Source organism: Megalops cyprinoides, chromosome 5, assembly GCF_013368585.1.
Source record: "Megalops cyprinoides isolate fMegCyp1 chromosome 5, fMegCyp1.pri, whole genome shotgun sequence".
NCBI lineage: Eukaryota > Metazoa > Chordata > Actinopteri > Elopiformes > Megalopidae > Megalops > Megalops cyprinoides.
In genome coordinates this window covers 15,054,612-15,076,699 of record NC_050587.1, presented here as the reverse complement: position 1 = coordinate 15,076,699, position 22,088 = coordinate 15,054,612, and the positions used below count along the sequence as shown (strand labels likewise).

The following is a 22,088-nucleotide window of genomic DNA, read 5'->3' as shown; positions in this document are numbered from 1 at the left end:
GAATGCCTTCATGAGCTTACATTTCCAGCTGTTGTTCCCCAGCCTGAGCACACCTCCAGCCTAGCTTATGGAGGCAGCTGGCAGCAGCCTTTTCGAGCCCCCTCTCTTGCTCACGCTTGTGTTTTAGTCACGTTTCTCGCTTCCTGTTATTTTTTTTTCCCCCTTCACCAGAAACCGAAGACGTGGGGGCCTCGTGGCAGTTAAACTTAAAACCGCTGCTTCTTTTTCTCGCTGACCCCCCCTGGATTCAAATCAGCACAGAGGCCCTAAAGATGAAGGGTACAGTAAAATATTGTACCTGCCCCGGGGCGGACCCGCGGAGCGCCCCCTCGCCGGCTGTATGTCAACCCCTTCCATCAGGGCCTGGTGGCGCCGGGGCTCCCTGCTCATTTAAACAGTCCTTGTTTTTACAGTCATGGTTCTGGGCCCCCCTTCAGTGGTGCCCCAGCCACGCTGCACTCCAGCTGAGCATTCAAAGTAACCAATCCATTAGTCAAATTTTATTTGATGGAGCGCCCTCTTCAACACAGTCCTCAGAAACTTCCCAGAGAGCTGATTCCAAAATTTATGTAGGATTGTAAACATATAATTGATGTAACACATAACTAGGTTAGGGAGTATTATCAAATCTAACTATTATTTATTGCTGGTGATGATCAGTTGTCTGGCTGCTGAGACGAGTGAGGTCTAATGTAGGTGTTTAATATTTCCAGTGACACATAAGGTACTCCTGGGCCAGGGATTTATACAATAACTGACAATATTTAATATAACTGACAAGGAAGTCTGAATCTCAGTTAAGACACTGATTGTGCTGATTTTATAAAATTCCAGGCTTTGCTTGATAACGATCTTGTACCTTCCATAGATGGGGCATGGGCACTGTGCCAATGCAGTTTTCATACTTCCACAAAGGTTGTGCTTGTACAGATGGAATGGTGGAAGTCTCCTGCCTGAGAAAAATGTCTCATTTATTTCTGTGGTCTGCCTCAACAGCAGCAATGACATTTTTGGCCAATCCTCTGGGATGTCTTAGAAATTCACAACTGAGCCTCATTTTTATTACTTATGCATTTCCTGTAGAAGGAGCATGTGATTGCAGAAGAATCACATCTCACACTTGGAAAAATAACTTATTTTAGAGGAGAGGGCAATGTGAAATATTATAGTGCTGTAAATTAAGCTCACAGTGTCACCCCAGCGCATGAATGAAATAAAATATCTATATGTGAATGCCATAATTCATTCCAGCCTCCTGTCTTCATGAAAGACCCAGAAATGAGCACGAAAACATCCAGTATGTTCTGTATCCTTCATCAGAATAAAGCCACATCAGAATCTGATACAGATTACAAGTTGTTTGTTTTATAAATGAGGTAAGCCTATGAATTCTATAAATAAGGTTAATGCACAGAAACATTCAAATATGACCCAATAAATAAGATCATATTCTGTTTGCCACTGTCAATAAAGAAGATCTGATCAACATCCTTGTATACATAAAATACAACTCTACAGAGAGTTTTTAGGCTTTCCGATGTAAAGGAAATTTCAGATACCAGCTGTGACTTTTGACATTAGTACATTACTGGTATCCTCATTTTCTTAAAAGCAGTTTTTGGATGGCCTGCTTTGATTTGATTTCACTTACTTAAAAACCTAGTACACTTCTTTCCAGAGGTATATAAACACTGCCCAACCAGATTGTTGGGGAAGTGAGAATTTGATAAAAATTAAATGGTCTGAACCCAGTGGTCTTAGAAATGTCCTTGTTTATCGTCCGGCACTCTGAATATCGAACACAAATGACACCAATTACTAAAACTCCCCACTTAACCAACATGTAAAATAATTAAAAAAACTGATTTAATTTAATAATTATTATTAAAGATATTATCAATTAAATTGCCGAATTCGTTGAAAGGAAATGAGCATTCTGGTGGATCAGCCTTTACCAGAAATATGCAATCACAACTGGAATAAATTAAAAAGGTTTATTGAGCAGCTTACACTAAGACAAAGACAAAATTCAGTCTGGGCTACAGACCCGGTCCACTGTCTTGACAGACACAGAAGTTACATAAAGACATTAACAAAACAAGAACATGGATGGATCATGGAATGGATGAATGAATGTGTGAAGAGATAATTACCCAAGCCAATTGTTTACCTCTCTCAAGGAGGAACACAGGAACCACTCATGATAGCAGCAAAACTCCAGAAGGAAAAATCCAAAAAAGTTTCAGGATAAACTGAGCAGATTTGATGGAGTGCAGACAAAAACTGAGCCATCAGAGGATGACTGATGGATGACTGAGCGTCTATCTGAGCGTAAGACTGAGCAACGAGGCCTGTTCTAGGCTTGACTTAAGAAGAGGCTCTCTCCACCTCCCTGGCCCACGCATAATTACTTTTATGGTGGGGGAGTGCCTGGAGGTTTCTTCAGGACTTAATTTTGTGCTTTCGATCCAAGCATCTGGAAATACCAGATATAATTTAGAGGTTCTCATTCTACATCCAGCTCTTCATGAGCATTGCAATGACACCAAACATTAGCAGGCATGGGTTGAGAGGAGAGGGTTGGCTGGGAGGAACTGGTGAAATGGTGGTTTTGCTGCTATATTGAGAAATACACGTTATCACATGACATTGGGTTTTCCACCATTTTAACCACAACATGAGGGTACTGTGGGGTATAAAAGTGTAAGCGATCCGAACACACAAGGAAACACACACACACACGCTGATTGTGCTCAGGAAGGAGAGAAGTGAGGAGAGAAGGCAACCCCCTGCAGTTGTGGTCTACCTGGATGTTACTGTTTTTAAGAAGTAACTTTAAGATTGGGTGAAAAGGAGTTCTTTAATATTATATTAGAAGTATTTGGCACCTGAACCCCTTTCAGAAAACCAAACATGACTGTGGCCACCGTTTAACCAAGGATTCTACATCTGAGGGGCGGAGTAATGCTTACCAATACACAAAGCAGGCATACCATGCCCTACTTCCACTTTTATCTGGCAAAATCAAATGTGAATCCAAACAGTCACTCATTAGTTTGAGGTTTTAGTATCTGACTGGGTTTTTGGTAACTTCTTGCAATCATAAAGCAATGGCTGCATATTTTAAGTTGGTATGTGTCCTGAGGTCACTGATTTAGAGGTATTTATGGTGGTAGGCCCTTATTTTGTCTGCCCTTGTAATGTAGTGGTGTATTGAAAGGAATCATAAAAACCCAGACCAGGGCAAAGAACCATAAAATGCCTGGTACTCTCCCGACAAGGTCCAACTATAGCTGATCAATCAGTTAATCCCCAGGCAGCAAGCATGTTATGTGTATCAGTTTTTTTCTGACTTTATGTGGACAGTGCTATGCACAGACTGCCATGTGTGGAGAATTGTTCCGATATGTGTACAACCATTGATAGCCCAGTGCAAATAGAGGAGGAGTCAGGACCTCGCTGAACTATCACTCACAACAAAAACAAACTGGGCTGCCAGCATTTACAGTATTAATGAAAGGTCATTTTCAAAATCTCTGACATGCAACAAAGGGCCCCAGTGTCCCTGGAAAATGTTTCGGTGTGCAGCAATGGTCCTGCTATAATAAGGCTAGTGTTTTTCCATTGAATACCAGGGGAGCTGGTTTCGGGCTGCCTCCTTTCCTCTTACTCTGAGGCAACCAGCAGCGAAAATGGGTTATTTGTCCAATGAAATCCTGCTTGTGTGACTGACTTATTCCAGCTGACAGAGTTACTGGCCGCTAAGATGCCGTTGCGTAATTTTAAAGGGAGGATGATTGTTTATTCAAGGATACCAAGACAGTCAGTAAGTTGTCTTAAGATTTTCTGGCAATACGCATTTGTTTTGCCTTGCAATTAAAAATGAGGAGCCTCCAAGCTACTGAAAACAGAGGAGAAAATCTGCACATCATGGCATAGTGCCCATAGTAGGCAAAAAACTGAGTTGCAGAGGAATGAAGGACATGGACAAGGCATGTGGCTGTATAACTGCAAATGCGATATATGCGCCTACTTATTCCTCAGTGATTCAAATATACGCATCTCTCTCTCCTCCCCCTCAGTAAAACAGCTCAGCGCTTTAAATTGGCATTCCTCAATGTTCCACCAAACCAACTGTTTCCTTCCAAACTGGGCCAACTCAGTGGCAGTCATGTGACCTGGCACAAATCATATGTTCCTTGCAGCATGCGGCTCCATGCAGTATAATCGTGCAGTCAACACAAACTCACATTTGCAAGCTAATCAGACAAACCTCAAATGTACATTTTGGGCTGAGTTATAAAAGTGCAGATACGGAGTTCCAGATGTAGACAGTATGATGCAGCAGCATGACTCCCTGCTTCCCCCTGCTGTTGACACCTGTAACCTCCATCCATCAGCCATGTCATTAGAAACCAACACACGGGCAGTGGGGCACATCAAAACAAACCATATTTCTCCCATTCCAGAGTATATTCCATGCCGCTGTTCTTTGAAGGCCATACATTATCACAATCGCCATGAATCAATTTAGACCTGTGCCCGACATGGTGTTCAACATCCCTGTTGTATTGACATGGTAACCCTGCAGGACATATAGCTAATGAAATAATTTATGGCCAGCTGCCTGCTGTCTTGGACATATTTACAAATGAACCTGCATGTGCACCTCTAATTCTATCATTATTGACTTTTGACACCTGTTCTTGGCACCTCTTTGACTAAGTACAGCTTGAAATTCTTGCCCTTAGCATGGCTCTGATGAATATTTGGATAATGACAGCCTTAAAGGGAAAGGGTTTCTTCTAAATTTACAGCATTTCAGACAGGCAAGCAGTCATGTACCTATGATCTAAGGAGCGTAGCTTCATATGCATACCTATGCACAGCTGCAACCTTTTGATCAAGACCAATAAAGAGGTTGTGTTTTGTCAAGCCTGGTATTCCACACTAAACAAAATGTGATGCACCTTAATTATGAAGTTACAGCAACACCTCTAATTTCAGGGTTACTACGGTGTTTAAAAAAGATAAACAGAAGAATTTTACCTGTTAACCCCAGCTAGCTTGTTGATTTTAAACATTTTTTCACTGTGACTACCTATTGTGTGTTGTTTAGCTCAGTCAGCCCCATTTAAAATGAGCATGAAAAAAGCTCCATCATGCAGCGTTAATAACCATGAACCCCCTGTGCAGAAAGCGGTTTTGAGTTTGAAGAGACTGCTCAGTGGGTATTGACATACTGTAGCTGCACTCTTCTGTCTGCGGTGACTCTGCAGCAGGCCTGCACATTTTGCCTCTTGTGACAGACCACTGGTGAGGCACCCATGGGTGGATGTCTATTGCACCCAGCAGTCTGAGCGGCAAGGTGACAGAGCACAAGGCCACAGTACAGAAACCACAGTGGACTGACAAGACACCCTTCTGAAATGCATACCATACAATTGTCTTTGGGTTACAGATGTTCTGACAAACTCTTCCACAAAAGGATGGCTGCAATGTATTCTGCTCTGTCGGTGTATCCATTTTTTTTGTCAAATGAAGTAGGGTAATGTAAAAATCAAGGTGTAACTTTTTACTAGCTAAACATGCAGGAGTTCCTGTCAGCAATGACAGTGTTGTATACAGGAACAGTAGTGTCTTAAGGGGATCAGCTAGCATATTGTAAGATAAGCAAATGCAAAACCATATGCTCTTTATGAGAACCAATTCTGAGCGAGGACATATGGTGGCACAACATTCATGGCAGTGCCAAACTGTAAAACATTTTAATTCTGATGCAAAATTATTGTGATTAATTCTAAATGAAGACCTAAAGTGTTTTCTCCTTGTAAATCATCACAATTACAGAAATGTACGTACTGCAGGCAATGGCACACCACTAGACGCTGTCTAACATGAACCTCTCTGCACTTCCTGTAAGCTAAACCACACATTATTTTCAGACGAGAATTTCTCTTGAAATGTGTCTCTTGTTTTCATACTGTAGGGCAGAGGGAAAGATTGTGGAAACTATGTCAGGTAATGTCTAAGTATTGTAGTCAACAGTAACTCAGTTGCACAAACAGGACAGGCACCATGGCTTTACTTGTGTTTTTACACAGGTAACTCACTCTCCTTCTCTCAATGAAGCTCTTAGTCTGGAATGTTGTAAAGATCAGTATGTATGTATCAGTAATTATGTCAGTGGGTAAAGCATATTTCTCATGAGATTTATGACCCTATTGCTCACCTTCTAGGCATGGAAAAGGATGGCTCCTCCTTGCTTGCAGTCCCTTCACACCAGCATGAGTTGCGCACTCAGCAAACTCAGCAACCACTTGACAATTCCTAAATGCAATTTCTTAACCACACATCCCAGACTTGCTTCTTTTCCACACTGGCCCTCCAGTGGTGGAAATAGGCACCTGCAACCATCAGAACTACAGAATCACCCATGATCATTTGCCCCACCATTTCAAACTGGTTCCCAGAAGCAATAATAATAATAACAATGGATTACATTTATGTAGCCCCTATCAATGTGCTGAGGTTCTCAAACCACTTTCCAGTGAATGGGAGGACTACTCACCTCAACCACCATTAAGGTGTAATACCCACCTGGGTGATGGAAGCAGCTATTTTGCACCAGAACACTCACCACCCATCAAGTGACATGGAGAGAGAGTGAAGTATTTAGCCAATTACATTAAGGGATTTTTTTAGATGGCCAAATTTGAAAAGCCTGATTGGGAATTTACCCAGGACACCAGGGAACCCTCCCTCTTTACAAAAGGTACAATGGGAGCTTTTATGACCATAGAGATAGGACATCCATCTAACATCTCATCTGAAAGATGGGCCCACATGTCATGATGAAATAATGCAAATACCAAATTAACTACTATATACAGAATGGAGACTTGAACAGAAAATTACAGAAAAACACTTCAGGAAGAAGTCCTTCTATAGGATGGGCCTCTGTGCATGGAGTGTTTTGACATGTCTTGAGGTTTTACCTACACATTGCAGACCACAGTTACAAAAAATGAGATACTGTAAATGATATTTGAAGCATCAAAGCATGTAATCCTTGATGGTTCTGTGAGTTTGGTATATAGAGTAGTAGTCAGTTGGCACAGCTCAGATGCACATGGGTGTTGAGTATAGGGATTTCACTTTGGCTGAACATATTTAACTGGGTAGGTTACAGCCAGGTTACTAACATAGATCACAAAATCTTGATCATCAGTATGTCCCTTCCAAATCAAAATATGTTGAGAAATGGGTTACTATACAAAACAAAATTGTGCTCCAATAAGTACCTTATATGTATCTTGCCATGATGCCCTTATTAAGTGGCTCTAAATGAGAGTGCCCATACATTAATAATAATAAACTCTGAACATCTATGGATTGCTTTGAATTAGGGGGAGGATGCCCCCAAACAGAGGGGGTTCTTGCCACAGCAGAGCGAAGCAGAGGTCCATCTGCCTGTGGTTGAAACCCATAGTGTTTCACCTGCATCACTGTACATTACTGACAGTTGCCAACAGGTCACTCATCACTCTTGTTCACCATATCGGGGCACGGACACATGTATTAACATATGTTACACATTGACAGACATGCAGTACACAAATAGGCCTAAAGGGATCCTGCACTCCATGCAGCTGCTTAACAAGTAGAGTTTCAAAAAGAATGCATGGAAAAATAAGAAAAACAAAAGGGATAAATGGAGTTGTTCCCACTCCACTGTAGTGCATTGACAATGTCTTCCTACATATGGCTACATTGGTTTGTCTGAGAGTTTGCTGAGATGAACTGTGTCAGCAACACCTACTGAAAAGGTGATATTCTAAACCTGTATGACCTTGCTTTGCATGTGGTATCGCGCCGTAGAAGTCAGATTTAAACTTTCAGAGCGGAATCACACTTAGATGATTTTACATAGGTCTCTCAGGCAGATCGGCGTACACAACGAAAAAGTACGCCATCTGTCGGGAGACAATAGTGCGCTGTGCTGCTTGAAGTGCGTTTCTATGAATTAGGGGGAAAGGAAATAGTAGCCACATGCTTATGGGCATAATTTTAGTAACCTGTTAAGTTATTCACACAACTGTTTTCTCTTCGCAGTACGAAAATCCTCTATTATGGAGTGTTATGGAAGTGTTCTTTCCTTCAAAGGTTTATTTACATACAACCTGTAATGTACACAATTAAACATATGGCTTAGAGCTAATGCCCAGCTGGCACAGGACATGGTTTTGACGTCAGATATCCAGAGAGGGGTCAAACAAAGAATTCCTCAGCGTTGTTGTTTTGTTTCCACAGTTGGTAAAAGTTACTTTAAATAACGGTTCTGTCGTTTAGCATTATTGTGTGTGTGGTTATCATAAATGAGAAGCGTTTTCCTTGTTATTTGACAGGCACAAATAGGTATATAAGATGTTACTGTCAGCACTGTATTTCTATAGAAATCACCTTAAGCCTACTTATTTTTTCATATTCTGTTATACTTAACTGATTTCAATAACGATTTTATGTGACGGAGGTACAAGGTCTTTTCACAAAACAGCTTTGAAAAGTTGCTGAAAATATGTCTAAAAATGCTCAATTCAACGAGAACATGACCTGACCTGACGCCGCAAACCGACCTGTGACGGCTGGGTGAGCGAGCTACAAATGATTTACATATTTTAATGAAATTAGGTACATATATCTCCGAATGTTTTTAGTAACTTGTAAAACAGTGATGTATTATTTAAGAACCATAATTACTGCATATCTTATCATTGTGCAGAGGACAATTTGTACATTGGAGGAAGGGTATCATATCGATGATCACCACAAGGTGGCAATGCTTGTTAAAAAAATCGCAGCAGAAAACGATAGTGATTTACCTGTCACGTTCTCCCAATACTTCGCTAACATTTTTGTCAATGAAATTGAATATTAATGACTAATGAATGTATGTGTTAGACTGTGCACCATTTTTTGAGAATTGTGTCAACACAATTCATACTCAAAATATGTACGGAAGCAGAGAGAAAGAGATATACGATTGTGCAGCAAGGGAGGGGAAGGCCGCATTGCACGTGTGGGCGATTTGGTTGTGTAGATGTTAACACTGACTGCATCTCCACTGTGCCAATAGCACTATTGTAGTTCCTCGGTCTCTGCAGTTGTTTTGATATAACTGGACACATTGAAGATCAAAAAAGGTGCTTTCTATTGTGCATGATGGTGGGGGGAGGGGGGTTCCCATTTGACATTTGGCTGGTCTGGGAAATTTGCTTTCAAATTCAATACAAACAAATTGCTCTTAGTTGCTCGATTGCCATTGTGTTGGCAGGGTGTAGTTTAATGTATTGTATTTTTGGATGTATTCGCCCTCCTCCACTGGCTTATGTGATACAATTCCACAGTCGCCTCCTTAGTGTCTCCCAACATATTCTGCCAAGGGGAGTGCTACTTCAGGATAAAGGGCAGCCTTATTCTGTGGTGTTAAACCTTGTCTGGCATTTTAGGTCAGATTGCTCCAGGAATTACTGAGAGAACGAGCCAAGTCAACTAAAAGGAGTTGATGAGCTTGGGATCTGAAAGTTAACTGTAAGGACGACAGAGAAACTTGTGTTCAGGGGATAATTGGTTATGTAACTCATTTGTGGCGTTCCTTCAGGGCCTTTATTGTTGTGTCTTGTGGTAGAGCCCCAGGAAGTAGCCTGAGTCCTTCTTGACAAAAAGAGACAGGAAGCACTGCGTTTGCATTTTCCCAAACCTAAGGAGAAAGCTGCAAACTAGCTCTGCTAAACTATTAGAAGTTCAGTCTTTCATATTGTTATTATTATTATTATTATTATTATTATTATTATTGTTGTTGTTGTTATTATTGAAGTGATATGGATTAATAAGAGGACATTCAGTGTAATGTAAAGCACTCAGAATCACATCCTCTAAATCATGTATCAGAATACTTTGAAGAGAAATAGTGGAACCTTGCATGGAAGTGTGCATGTCATTCCATTTCTTGTACTTCCCCTTGTTCTGAAATACAGCAGAATTCTATTTTGAGAGGAATAACGGGAATAGGCTACTTGCTACCAAGATGTAAATAAAAATTTTATATCAAAAATGAAAGTACAACTAATTCTTGTAAATATCCGTTGCATTCGATCTGGAAGAAGGCCAATTCTGTAAGAAAAGGATTATTCATAGCTTGTCCACAAAATGATGTTTGTTTGAGAGCGATATAAATAACTATAAACTATATATATGCATGTGAGGCTTAACTTTGCGAGAAAGGTAGTGCCGAACAGCATCTCTACATCTTATTTTAATTAGTATTAGAAAGCCACAGCCCCTGTGTCGCCACGCCCCTGTGAACGTCAACGGTGACTGCAGCTGGTAAAGGCAGTCTCAAGATGTGATTGGCTCTGACACTGGATGACGGGCCCTTTGACACTCTTCATCCGGATTACATAATTAGAGCCCGAGGTTCGATGGGTCGTTTTGTGGGAGACGACTGTCTAAACAAAGGTATGTGTGGATTATATTGGGCTAATTTGCTAAGATTTAAGATCTGAAGATATATTTATGCGGCCGTGTATAAAAAGAAGTGTGTAGTTTGCTAGGTTTTGCCGCGATTTGACCTTGTTGTGAAACTGTCAACGATGGCTGAGTAACAGGGAAGTTGCTAGCTTGCTAAACTAATGTCGTAATGACAGGGAAGGTGTCAGCTAAACTGATGTCGTAAATTAATGTTAAGAAGGGTGGATAATTGTGATCGTGTACGGGTGGAATGGGGATAGATATTTATGTCGCATTAGCTAACATTACTTCGCTAGACTTACTTGCCTATCTACCTGGCCAAGACTGCGGTCCTTGTTCTTGTCTGTTATGCTAATTCTTGGTCTCTTGCCGATCATTGTTATTCTTTGCGTTGTTTGCAAACCACTTAACCAAAATTTGCTAATGCTTACTGGTGATCCCTAGCTGTCTCTAATACTGTCCACTGCAGACAACTTTAGTGTACATGAATGTATAGAGGCTGCATGGGGCTGCTCCTGTATCGTAGATTTAGGTGGCTAGCATTTGTATATTTAGTCTAGCTAACGTTAGCTACTAGATAATCATTTGTGCTTGAAAAAGCCTGTTGCTACGATTGCGTTGTGTGTTATCTAGCCCCGAGGTTGATGGATAATTTCGAGGAATGTTCAATCGGCGCTAGTTAGCTATCTAACTACAGTACGGCGGCTACACTGAGCTGGGTAGCTAATTTGAGGGCTAATTACTTTACGAGCTAGCTAATTGCGTTAGGTGGGTAACTGCTTTGCCTGCTAAGTAACTTTAAGCATAAAGGTTCAGGCCGAGTTTAGCAAGCTGGCTTCATTTTAATACAGTATTAGCTAGCTTGATACCATATCTATGCAGGTATAATTAATCCATTGCAAATAGGGTCAGCTCCAGTTGAGTTAAAGATCGGTGAATTTGTGGTGCTCCTGCGCAGCGCTGGTTCTCTCTTGGTTGAAGAGGGTAGGCGTGTCTGCATTTTTGTTTTTTTTTTTGTGACAGGCACACAGCAGTAGATCCCCGAAGGACTGGCTGGTAGTTTTTCATCGTTGCAGAGCTTGTTCAGGGAATAAAGGTGGAAGAGAGAACATATTTTAAATGACATGGGGACAAAAAAGCAGTTTGACATTTGGGTGCCCATCTACAGTGCTCATATAAAATGCACCGTCCTTAAATTGGAGATAATTACTCAGATTACGAATTATCAAGGTACACATAAAGAGGCGCCGCGTGCATCAGTGCATAAGATATCAAGATAAAGAATGAGTATTAATGCGCATGCACATTGTTTTCTTATGCAAGAAATAAGAGTGTATATTTGCAGGATTGCTAATAACACTTTTTTTCTGATTTGGATGGATAATCCATTCACAGTCAGCTGCTGGGGAAAACAATACGGTCTATAAACAAAAGGCTGATTACAGCAGATGAAGAGTTCAAATACTTGGAATATTTCGTTATATTGCTACACTGGCTAAGGTAATAGGCATGCATTCAGAACTTCGACGCTTGACGAGTAGAATCAAGAGGTTTATCGGTTTAACTATAAACCTTCTTGGTAGAATTTAGGAAGATGACGCTCTCGAGTCAGGCTAAACGCCAACTGCAGCAGGTCTTATGGAGTTTGCCGCTAGGAGGAAATAAGACAAAAAGCTGATTCATCAAGCTGATCAAGTAGGCAACTTTAATATCCATATTCTGTTTCAAGAACGCTTGCAGGCCTTTTACTCTTGTTAAGAGATGTGGCCGACTGATTAATGGAAACATTCCACAAGAATGAGTACAACATGCTCCATACTGGCCTGACTGCAGGAATGTCATTAGCTTCTAAATTAATTTCTGCAAGGCAGAAAGCAAGGTGTGATTTCTGTAATCTGTCACTGGTCTCCCTTTGAATTAGGAAATGCTAGGCTTACTGTGCATGGGTGCCGTTAAGGGGGGAAAGTGGTAATGGTTCTAGGGGCCCAGCATTGCCAGGGGGCCCTCGGAGGAGGTCGCTAATATTCTTTTACCATATATAAATTAATTTTTTTTTAAATCATTATGTTCTTTCATAGGGCCCAGAATCTCTAGCTGGGCCCCTGCTACTGTGTTTGTAGCAGAGGTGGGTTTTCTTTCTGAACCATTGCGATTGGTTTGCTCTGACTCAGTTCTGAGCTGTGTTTTTGTGAGGAGCGTGTGTAGTAATGGAAGGTGAGGTTTGGCTTACATTTGTTTTACGTATGTGAATGGTACTGATTAAAAGCCCCTAGTGCTTTCCTGAAGCCCCTAGTGTTTTCCGTGCTGTTTCAGGAGACCCGGTGACGTACCAGCACCATGTTGACCGGGTTATTCCACATTCACGGCCTTTTCGTGGCCTCCCACCCCTGGGAAGTGATCGTGGGGACCGTGACTGTGACCATCTGCATGATGTCCATGAACATGTTCACCAGCAGCGACCAGATCTGCAGCTGGAGCTATGGCTGCCCCAAGATTGAGGAGGTAAGGGAACAGCTTCAAAAATGAGCATATTGACAGCATATTGAGAAATGGCTCATAATTCAGCTCCTGATCAGTTCTGATCGGGCACAATGTTTAGTGTGTAAGATAGTCGAAGAAGTCACTCTAGTGCAAACATGACCGGAATGATTTTGTAAATGTTTACGTATTTTTTTTATGTTCATTACAGCAGATCCTAAGCAGTGACATCATCATCCTAACAATCACGCGATGCATAGCCATTCTCTACATCTATTTCCAATTTCAAAATCTGCGACAGCTCGGGTCAAAATATATATTGGGTAAGTATTTTCATATAAACATCTTGCTTTTTTGGTTTAATTCCCAATGAGTATGTGTGTTGCATAAGATTATTTCAGACAGGAATGTCACAGCATCATGTTGTGTTTTTTGTCATCAGGGATTGCGGGTCTTTTCACAATATTCTCAAGCTTTGTATTCAGCACTGTGGTGATTCATTTCTTGGACAAAGAACTCACAGGCCTTAAGTAAGTGTATTTCTGTCATCTGTACCCAGATGGTCTAGTTACCAGTGTGTTTGTATAGAGTATTTCTTCACAGGTGGCACTGCCTTATAAGTGAAATACACATTTGTGTGTTACAGTACTGTCTGCATGATGACACTGACTTTGTTCCACATGCCTTTTTTAGAGAATGTAAATCTTCTATCCATTGAATTTTGCAGTGAAGCGTTGCCATTCTTCCTGCTGCTGATCGACCTCTCCAAAGCGTGTGCCCTTGCTAAATTCGCCCTGAGCTCCAGCTCTCAGGTAATCAAAGCAAGACGAGCTCCTTTGTGTCACCTGCAGGTCAGAAGACATTTATTTAAGCAAACATGTATATAATTGAAATATTGTCTGAAATATATATGTGCATAAGAACTGAACAGCATCTCTGTCACAGGATGAAGTGAGGGATAACATAGCCCGTGGAATGGCCATCCTGGGACCTACCTTCACTCTGGATGCCCTTGTGGAGTGTCTGGTGATTGGGGTGGGCACTATGTCAGGTAAGCTGTACTCTATTTTATGATGAAACATGAAACAAAATGTCTCGAAATAATCGTCATTTTTAATGTGTACTTTATACATTTGGAAGCCTTTCTTGAAACACATTTCAAAAGGAAAAGCTTTGATTATCCTTGGTCAACTTCTTTTAAGGTTATTGATCTGCATATGCCCCATGGTCAATTCAAGAGGAAAAGCTTTAATTATCCTTGGTCAGCTTCCTTTAGGGCTATTGATCTGCTTATGCACCAAGGTCATTGTTGTTCTCATGTTGTATTAGTCATGGTTACACATATGGGTACATGAGGGGCCCTTGTCTGCCTGTGTGCATGAGGGCTGTGCGCTGTGCTTCATTTCTTGTTTCTCTTTCCCATGTGATCCCAGGTGTTCGTCAGCTGGAGATCATGTGCTGCTTCGGCTGCATGTCGGTCCTGGCCAACTACTTTGTCTTCATGACCTTCTTCCCAGCCTGCGTCTCCCTGGTGCTGGAGGTGAGTCTGCGCATGCCAGAGACTTTTGAAGAGCACAGTGGCCCCATCTCCACCCCCTTCCTCCTCCCCCCTCCCTCCAACATGTTTCGACTCAATCCCTCCCCCGCAGCTGTCCCGCGAGAGCCGAGAGGGGCACCCTATCTGGCAGCTGAGCCACTTCGCCCGCGTCCTGGAGGAGGAGGACAACAAGCCCAACCCCGTCACCCAGAGGGTGAAGATGATCATGGTGAGGGCAGGCATCCATGCCATTGCTTTACTGTCTGAGTTCTCCTTCATCTTCTGTGGTGGGGAGTGGGCAACCGTTTAATGTTACATGCAAGAAACTCGAAAGCACATCTGTGTTTTTTCAAAGGTGAGAACAGAGGTAACTTCTTGTCTTGAAGCTGTGGGTTGAGGATATTTCATTGGTTTGTTTTCCCTTCCCCGCCAGTCCCTGGGCCTGGTTCTGGTCCACGCTCACAGTCGCTGGGTTGCGGAACCGTCCTCCCAAAACCGCACGATCGAAGGGCCCTGCGTGGCCCTGAGCCTGAACCTGAACGACAACGTTCCTAAGAGGATTGACCAGGAGCGTCCCCTGTGGAGGTTCCACCTCTTCAGGTAGCCACCTGTCAGTGTTGGAAATTAATTGACTGAGAGATCAATTGTGTGTAAATGTCGTTCTTAGGGAATCGCTGTGTCCATGTCTCTTTAATAGTCTGACACAGAGAGAGATTTGTGTAACGAAACCTGAGCTCCTCCCCTCCAGGGCGGTCAGCATGGACGTGGAGCAGGTGATCACGCTGGGGCTGGCCCTCCTCCTGGCCGTCAAGTACGTCTTCTTCGAGCAGGCGGAGACCGAGTCCACGCTGTCCCTGGCCAACCCCATCACCAGCCCCTCAGCAGCCCAGAGGAGGGCTGCGAGTCAGTGCTGCAGGATGGAGGCGGCCCCACCCAGAGGCCCGCAGGGGAACGCCCCACAGTCCGGCCGCGCCTCCAGAGAGGAGAAGGGTGGGTGGGGCACAGGCTTCTCTTCCGTCTGGGGTCCTCGGTTCCCTCCAGCTCCGGGCCCCCGTGTCTCAGAATCCTGGCATGACCACACCTCTGTCTGTCATTGCAGCTGAGGTCATCTGTCCACCACTCGCCTCAGAAAAACTGAAAGATGCCCCTGGGTCGGGCGGTGGCACCACAGCAGTGGACTGTCCTGCAGATCAGCTGCTAAAGCAGCCCCCGGAGCCCCGCCCTGCCGCTGAGTGTCTCTCCATACTGAAGAACCCAGAGGTGTGTCTTGCCTCCTTCCACGGTGCTCAGTCTGCCGTTTCTGGAATATGCGGTAATAGAACTACTATAAAATGGATAGTTCTGACATCACAATCTGATTAGTCAAGTTGGTGTTCAGGCCATGTAATGTAATGTACTACATATATAACGAAGGAGAGGACATTATTGTGTACACAGCCCTGCAAGTGGTAGCTCTCTTTAGAACTACTGGACTCTGTCCGCTGAGAATAGAAAGCTTTGAAGCAACATGGCCAGGGAAGCGGACTTGTATTTCAACAACTGTACCTTTTTAATTTTAGCTTTCAAGTCAATTTGTTTAAAAATGAGTTACCTAGCAAAGTTAGCAGCACTATTAGCTAGCTGTTGTGGACAGAAGTAGGAGGTGTGCTATGTTTACTCAGCAATGGGACCTAATTGAGTCAACAGGTTACCTGACTGACTAGCTAGCGACTTCAGTGGCCTAATGTTAACATATCCAGTCTTGTTTGCAACAAATGTATACTTAGATGCAACATTTAAATTTAATACTGTAAATTTTTTGGTCTTGAATTAGACATGTATGTAATTTACGTAATGTAATTTATAATGTAGCGGGATAATTTCTTGTTGTAATGAAGACATTTTATATAATTAGTAGTGCTTATAGTGATTTCTGTATTTGATACAGATATTTTCTGAGCATTTGAAATACTCTTTAAGTGTTTGATTACCATTTAAAATTAGCATTCGGATCAATTTTATAAAAATTTTACAAAAGCAATAATATATGGGGCGGCAGTGTAGCATAGTGACTAAGGAGCAGGACTTGTAACCGAAAGGTTGCCGGGCACTGCTGCTGTACCCTTAACCCACAATTGCCTCAGTAAAATATTCAGCTGTATTAATAGATAACATTGGGGAAAAAACCCAAAAACCTGTAACCTATATAAGTCACTCTGGATAAGAGCGTCTGCTAAATGCCAATGTAATATATCCAAGGGTGTGTACTCTTGTGATTATCGGCACTCGACTGCATCACCGCCTTGGCAGTAATCCCAATAACGCACACCCTCTCCTGTATTGCTTTATTACGAGGTGTGTTGAACATTCAGAGCGATCATTTGGGGAGTAGCAGTACCCTCTCTACTGAATCAAAACAGAAATCTCAATACAGCCAGTGGCTTTATATCCTTCACATGCATTTGATACATGAAGAAATAAACTAATCTTAAAGCTGGCTGATGACTGATCATCCGCCTGAATGTTGAACGTCCATTGGCATGTCCCCTGTGCTCCAGATGGGTGCGGGTTACCTAAGTGACACAGAGGTGATCTCACTGGTGAACTCCAAGCACATCCCGGGGTATAAGCTGGAGGAGTTGATGGAGACGCCCGAGCGTGGGGTGCTGATCCGCCGCAAGATCCTGGCCTCCAAACTGCCCGACCCTTCCGCCCTCGCCTGCCTGCCCTACGAGGACTACGACTACTCCAAGGTGCGGGCGTACTTCCAGCCTCAGTAATCCTGCCAGAGTGCTGGCATGCGTTTCACCTATTAGAGCTAATGAGGGGTGTCCTTGAGTAGGGAAGATGGTAATTTTAGAGCTGGCTGGGATGACAATCCTTATAATACATGCTTAGCTGGAAGTATAATGAAACCCAAGTGAAGTAGGCTTGTTACAGCTCTTACAATATGCACTGTATGGACCTTATCGCACTGGCCTTGTAAGTCATTCTGGATAGGAGAATCATCTTTCAAATGAGTGAATAAATGCAGTACTAGTCAAAAGTTTGGTATGATTTGTTATATACATTAATATGATTTGTTTAACACTTTTGGTCACTGCAAAATTCCATTTGTGGTAGTTTATAGTATAATAAAATAGTAAAACTATAGAAAAACCCTTTTATGAGTAGATGTGTCTAAACTTTTGGCTGGTACTGTAACAAATAAGATGTTATGTAATTTTTTTTTTTTTATTTGGTCAATTTTGTGCAGATAAGTCTTGTCCTTGTGGTGTGACACTGTCTACAACTTGCTGGGCAGGTGATGGGGACCTGCTGTGAGAACACCATTGGCTACGTCCCCGTGCCGGTGGGAGTGGCTGGGCCGCTGCTCTTGGATGGGAAGCAGTTCCACGTTCCCATGGCAACGACGGAGGGCTGCTTGGTGGCCAGCACCAACCGAGGCTGCAGGGCAATCGCTGTGAGTGAACCCCAAATTCACAATGAGAGACGCTACTTCCTTTTAAGTGACTACTTACTGTATAGCAACAACCCTGGTTTCCATTTAGCTGCTAGCGCATGCTAGCGCGTGATAATCCTGCTGTCTCCGCAGTTGGGTGGGGGTGCGAGCAGCCGGGTACTGGCCGATGGCATGACCCGGGGGCCGGTGGTGCAGCTGCCGTCCGCGTGCAGGGCTGCAGAGGTCAAGGCGTGGCTGGAGACTCCCGAAGGCTTCGAGGCCGTCAAGGAGGCCTTTGACCACACCAGCAGGTCAGTACCGTCGCAAGCCGCCATCAGGGAGGCCGCCGTCCGCTCTGCGCAGTGTGGATTAAGGAGCTTGCTGTTGGCTCTTGCAGATTTGCGCGCCTGGAGAAGCTGATGGTCAGCCTGGCGGGAAGGAACCTGTACATTCGCTTTCAGTCCAAAACCGGGGACGCCATGGGGATGAACATGATCTCCAAGGTTAGAGCTGCGTGAGCCGCATGTCAAAGTCAAAGCCTGATGGTGACTGCATACCCTTGTGGGTGATCATCTGATGAGGCAGTCTGTCTCAGAAATGCCTCTGTTTTTGATTGATTCAATAATCTTGTGAAAAGGACATTTATTCAAGATTCAACCAGCTGTGTTTCCCTGCTTTAGTTATGTGTGGCACAATGGCTGATGGGATAGAGGGTGAAACCTTTGGAGGAACTATGTTGAGAAACAGCGTAGTGGATATTGTGACTGTTAAGACTTTGGAATGCAGCATAGACAGGAGTTAATGGCCGAGCGTGTTCCACAGGGCACAGAGCAGGCCCTCTCCCGGCTCCAAGAGGAGTTCCCCGAGCTGCACATCCTGTCGGTCAGTGGGAACTTTTGCACCGACAAGAAGCCGGCCGCCATCAACTGGATCGAGGGCCGCGGGAAGTCCGCCGTGTGCGAGGCCACCATCCCAGCCAGAGTGGTCAGAGAGGTGCGTAGCCCTCCCCCCCCACCTGTTTACAGAAACCCAGGCCTCCCTCGCTCTCTCTGCGAGACGCAAAAAGGTGTTTCACACAGAGAGATGTGAATCGATTTCTTTCACTGCTGAAGTGAAGTTGTAAGTTGCACTCTCCTCATGATTCTCCTCCTCTGCTGCCTGGAAGGTTTTGAAGACCACCACAGAGGCCCTCGTCGCCCTGAACATCAGCAAGAACCTGGTGGGCTCGGCGATGGCCGGCAGTATCGGGGGCTGCAACGCCCACGCGGCTAACATCGTGACGGCCATTTACATCGCCTGCGGCCAGGTTAGAGAGCGGCTGAATCCGCACCACTGGGGAAAGAGGAGGAGTGGCCCCTCCTGCCTCAGGAACGTGCACTGGAGATGGGGGGGAAGTGTCTTTCAGGTAACAATGGTCTCTTTCTGTCAGGATCCTGCGCAGACAGTTGGTAGCTCCAACTGCATCACCCTGATGGAGGCAACAGGGCCGTCCGGGGACGACCTCTACATCAGCTGCACCATGCCCTCCATCGAGCTGGGCACCGTCGGGGGCGGCACCAACCTGGCCCCCCAGCAGTCCTGCCTACAGGTGAGAGCCCTTTTACCTGCTTGCGGCTTAAAATACGGGTAGGGCAGGGGAAAAAGAGGTCTGGGAACAGGGGGGCGGCGTCACCGATTTCGCGCTGATCCCTTCGACGGGCCGCCTTTTCAGATGCTGGGCGTGCAAGGTGCCAGCCAGGACCGCCCGGGGGAGAACGCCCGCCAGCTCGCCCGGGTGGTGTGCGCCACGGTGCTCGCCGGGGAGCTCTCCCTCATGGCCGCCCTCGCTGCGGGTCACCTGGTCAAGAGTCACATGACGCACAACAGGTAAGGACGACCTTGCCGGCGGGGCCGCTCTGGCAGGCGCTCCCCGCGAGCGGCTCTGCTGCATTAGCCAGCCTTGAACTGCGTGTCGGGCCCCTCATCCTATTATTCAGGAGTAAATGAATCGGAGGGCCTTCCAGGAGATAAGCGGGGCTTAAGATTAAAGGGCTAACCCACACGCTGGCCGAGAGTGAGCAGTAAATAACTCCAAACGTCAGAGTCAGTGCAGGCCTGCTATTTTTAGGGTATCGGTGGCACAATACTGAACTACGCTGGGGAGAAAATTCACTGTATTTATGCACGGCATTAAGGCCAATCGGGTTATCAGAAGGGACATTAAGATCAGGTTGTCTTAACGTTGCGTCTTTAGGGCTGTAGTCTTCGCACCAACCACACATAATGGTGTGATTGTAAAAATTGCCTCGATTGAGGCACTTATCCTTAATGTTTGAGTGTTGCTGGTGCAGGGATGCCAACCACCACAAGTCAGATTTTACACACTAACTGTGCTACAATTCATACGTGGTTTCCTGATAAAGTCCACTGTAAAAAATGTCAGGAGCCACTCCATGCTAAGCGATCACGTGCCCTGATGGCGGTAAATGAATCAAGCGAGTAAATGAATCGTTGTAAATGAATGAATGTTGACAGAAATAAACATTGATTGTCAGTAAGCATTTTATTTTGTGGTTGCTGAATAGCAGCCCACCAGGACGGTAGTGGAGTAGCCTTCATCTAGATGTTTTTAAACCTCCGAGTTTAAGTTGTACAAATGTGTTTAAACAGGTCAAAAGTAAACTTGCAAGAAATTGCAGGGACGTGCTCCAAGAGTGCAAACTGAAGCTGGAATGTACCAGAGCGGGGTCCTCTGGACAGGGGGACTGCCACATCAGACGCTTGGGAAGCCTGCTTAAGTCTTAAGTCTCTCCATGTCAACTTTCAGCAACTGCAACAGTGAGACTGAAACGTCCTGCCTGTTCAGCACATTTGAACGACACACGTGAAGTATAAGGCTGACAGATGTCATAACCCAGTTTTGTTGTTCATGCCACTGGAGCTGGCCTGTTCTCCAGAATTCTACTTTCTTCATTGTGTGAGCAGGGGCCAAACGGTTGACAGTATGGATGATTTATGTTTTTTGTTTGTTCTAAGTTTAGCCAAGCATTTTGACGCATGGCTTGTCTTTTTGAAGGCCACAATATGAACATGTAATTGCGCAGTCAATACACAGCTTTCTTAGAGTAAGCTGTATCAGCTGGGAATGAATTGTGTAAAGTAGAACCTATTCTGGTATAAAATAAGCTGTTTTTTTAATGAAGCTGATTTGTTTTTAAGGAAGAATGACCATTATTTCCATTATTCTATTTAATAATTGTGTGATGTAAGCTAATGTCAATTAATATGGTCACAAAGGGACATGTTTTTTTGTTTTTTTTAGCACCTGCCAAATGCAACCTATGGTGTTGACTAAAAAAATGAAGGAATTACTGAAAGGTCTAGGTCTGTGACAAACAAAACACTAAATGTTGAATGTATGCTTTCCTTTCATCAACTTGAAATAATGTATGGGTAGATAATTAAATACGATATTTTATAACATTACAAAAAAAAAATATATAAAATCCGTATGCTTTTGACATTGAAAGAAGGAGCACACACAATAATCATGTTCTGCGAAATCATAAAGCACGAACTGCTGCTGTTGAAATCTTAAGCCGTCTGTAACTGGCTCAGCTTTAAATGTAGGCATTTAAACACTGTCTTGTGCTCTGCAGCTACTGTCAGGGAATTGTTTGAGTGACCTGTAAGTGACCCCCGTCGTCCCCATAATGCACTCTGCTTCGGGTTTGTAGAAATGATAGGTGTGTGTGTGCACGTGTGTGTGTGTGTGTGTGTGTGTGTGTGTGTGTGTGTATTTAAATGTGCAGTGTGATGGCTGTCTCAGGAACTGTGCTGAGACTGGGGACAGAGGGGACATCTAGTATGACGTTCAATCCAGCTGCAAAGCAAGCCTTTTTCCCTGTTATCTTCAGTAGCCACCATTTTGCTTCATTTCTGTTTCTATTTATGACAAAGCGGCATTTCTTTAATACCATTTAAGGCCTAATTGTTTTGCAATTGGATTGAATAACCCTTTAAATGAGGTCTCAATAGAGGTGTCAAGATTAGTCTTTTATATTCAAATGTATTTTTGTAAAAAAATGAAAATGAAATAAATAATTTAAATGTATACTGTGTTAATTTTTCACATGCACTGTA

At 43.7% G+C, this 22,088-nt stretch overlaps 1 protein-coding gene across 2 annotated transcripts; it reads left to right on the top strand.

Moving 5' to 3' along the window:
• The first annotated feature begins 10,449 nt into the window (after positions 1–10,449).
• LOC118777497 (3-hydroxy-3-methylglutaryl-coenzyme A reductase-like) lies at positions 10,450–21,018 on the top strand. Of its 2 annotated transcripts, XM_036528490.1 has the most exons (20): positions 10,450–10,518; positions 12,844–13,032; positions 13,220–13,331; positions 13,451–13,538; positions 13,736–13,820; positions 13,954–14,059; positions 14,442–14,548; positions 14,658–14,774; positions 14,979–15,145; positions 15,294–15,535; positions 15,645–15,805; positions 17,083–17,277; positions 17,829–17,987; positions 18,120–18,277; positions 18,364–18,469; positions 18,789–18,959; positions 19,132–19,272; positions 19,396–19,554; positions 19,678–19,832; positions 20,616–21,018. In XM_036528490.1, the coding sequence occupies exons 2-20, from the start codon at positions 12,868–12,870 to the stop codon at positions 20,668–20,670; spliced, it is 2,649 nt and encodes an 882-aa protein (XP_036384383.1). In that variant the 5' UTR covers positions 10,450–10,518; positions 12,844–12,867; the 3' UTR covers positions 20,671–21,018. The 2 variants fall into 2 exon arrangements, with proteins under 2 accessions (XP_036384383.1, XP_036384384.1); XM_036528491.1 differs by lacking the exons at positions 10,450–10,518; positions 12,844–13,032; positions 13,220–13,331; positions 13,451–13,538 and having other exon boundaries at positions 13,802–13,859.
• Positions 21,019–22,088: the final 1,070 nt, after the last annotated feature.

Bases quoted from the DNA above. Each gene is read 5' to 3' on its own strand.
- LOC118777497 (XM_036528490.1), top strand. From the start codon at position 12,868: ATGTTGACCGGGTTATTCCACATTCACGGCCTTTTCGTGGCCTCCCAC. The intron at 13,539-13,735 runs GTAAGTGTATTT...TGAATTTTGCAG, and splicing joins AAAGAACTCACAGGCCTTAA to TGAAGCGTTGCCATTCTTCC. The intron at 15,806-17,082 runs GTGTGTCTTGCC...CCTGTGCTCCAG, and splicing joins CCATACTGAAGAACCCAGAG to ATGGGTGCGGGTTACCTAAG.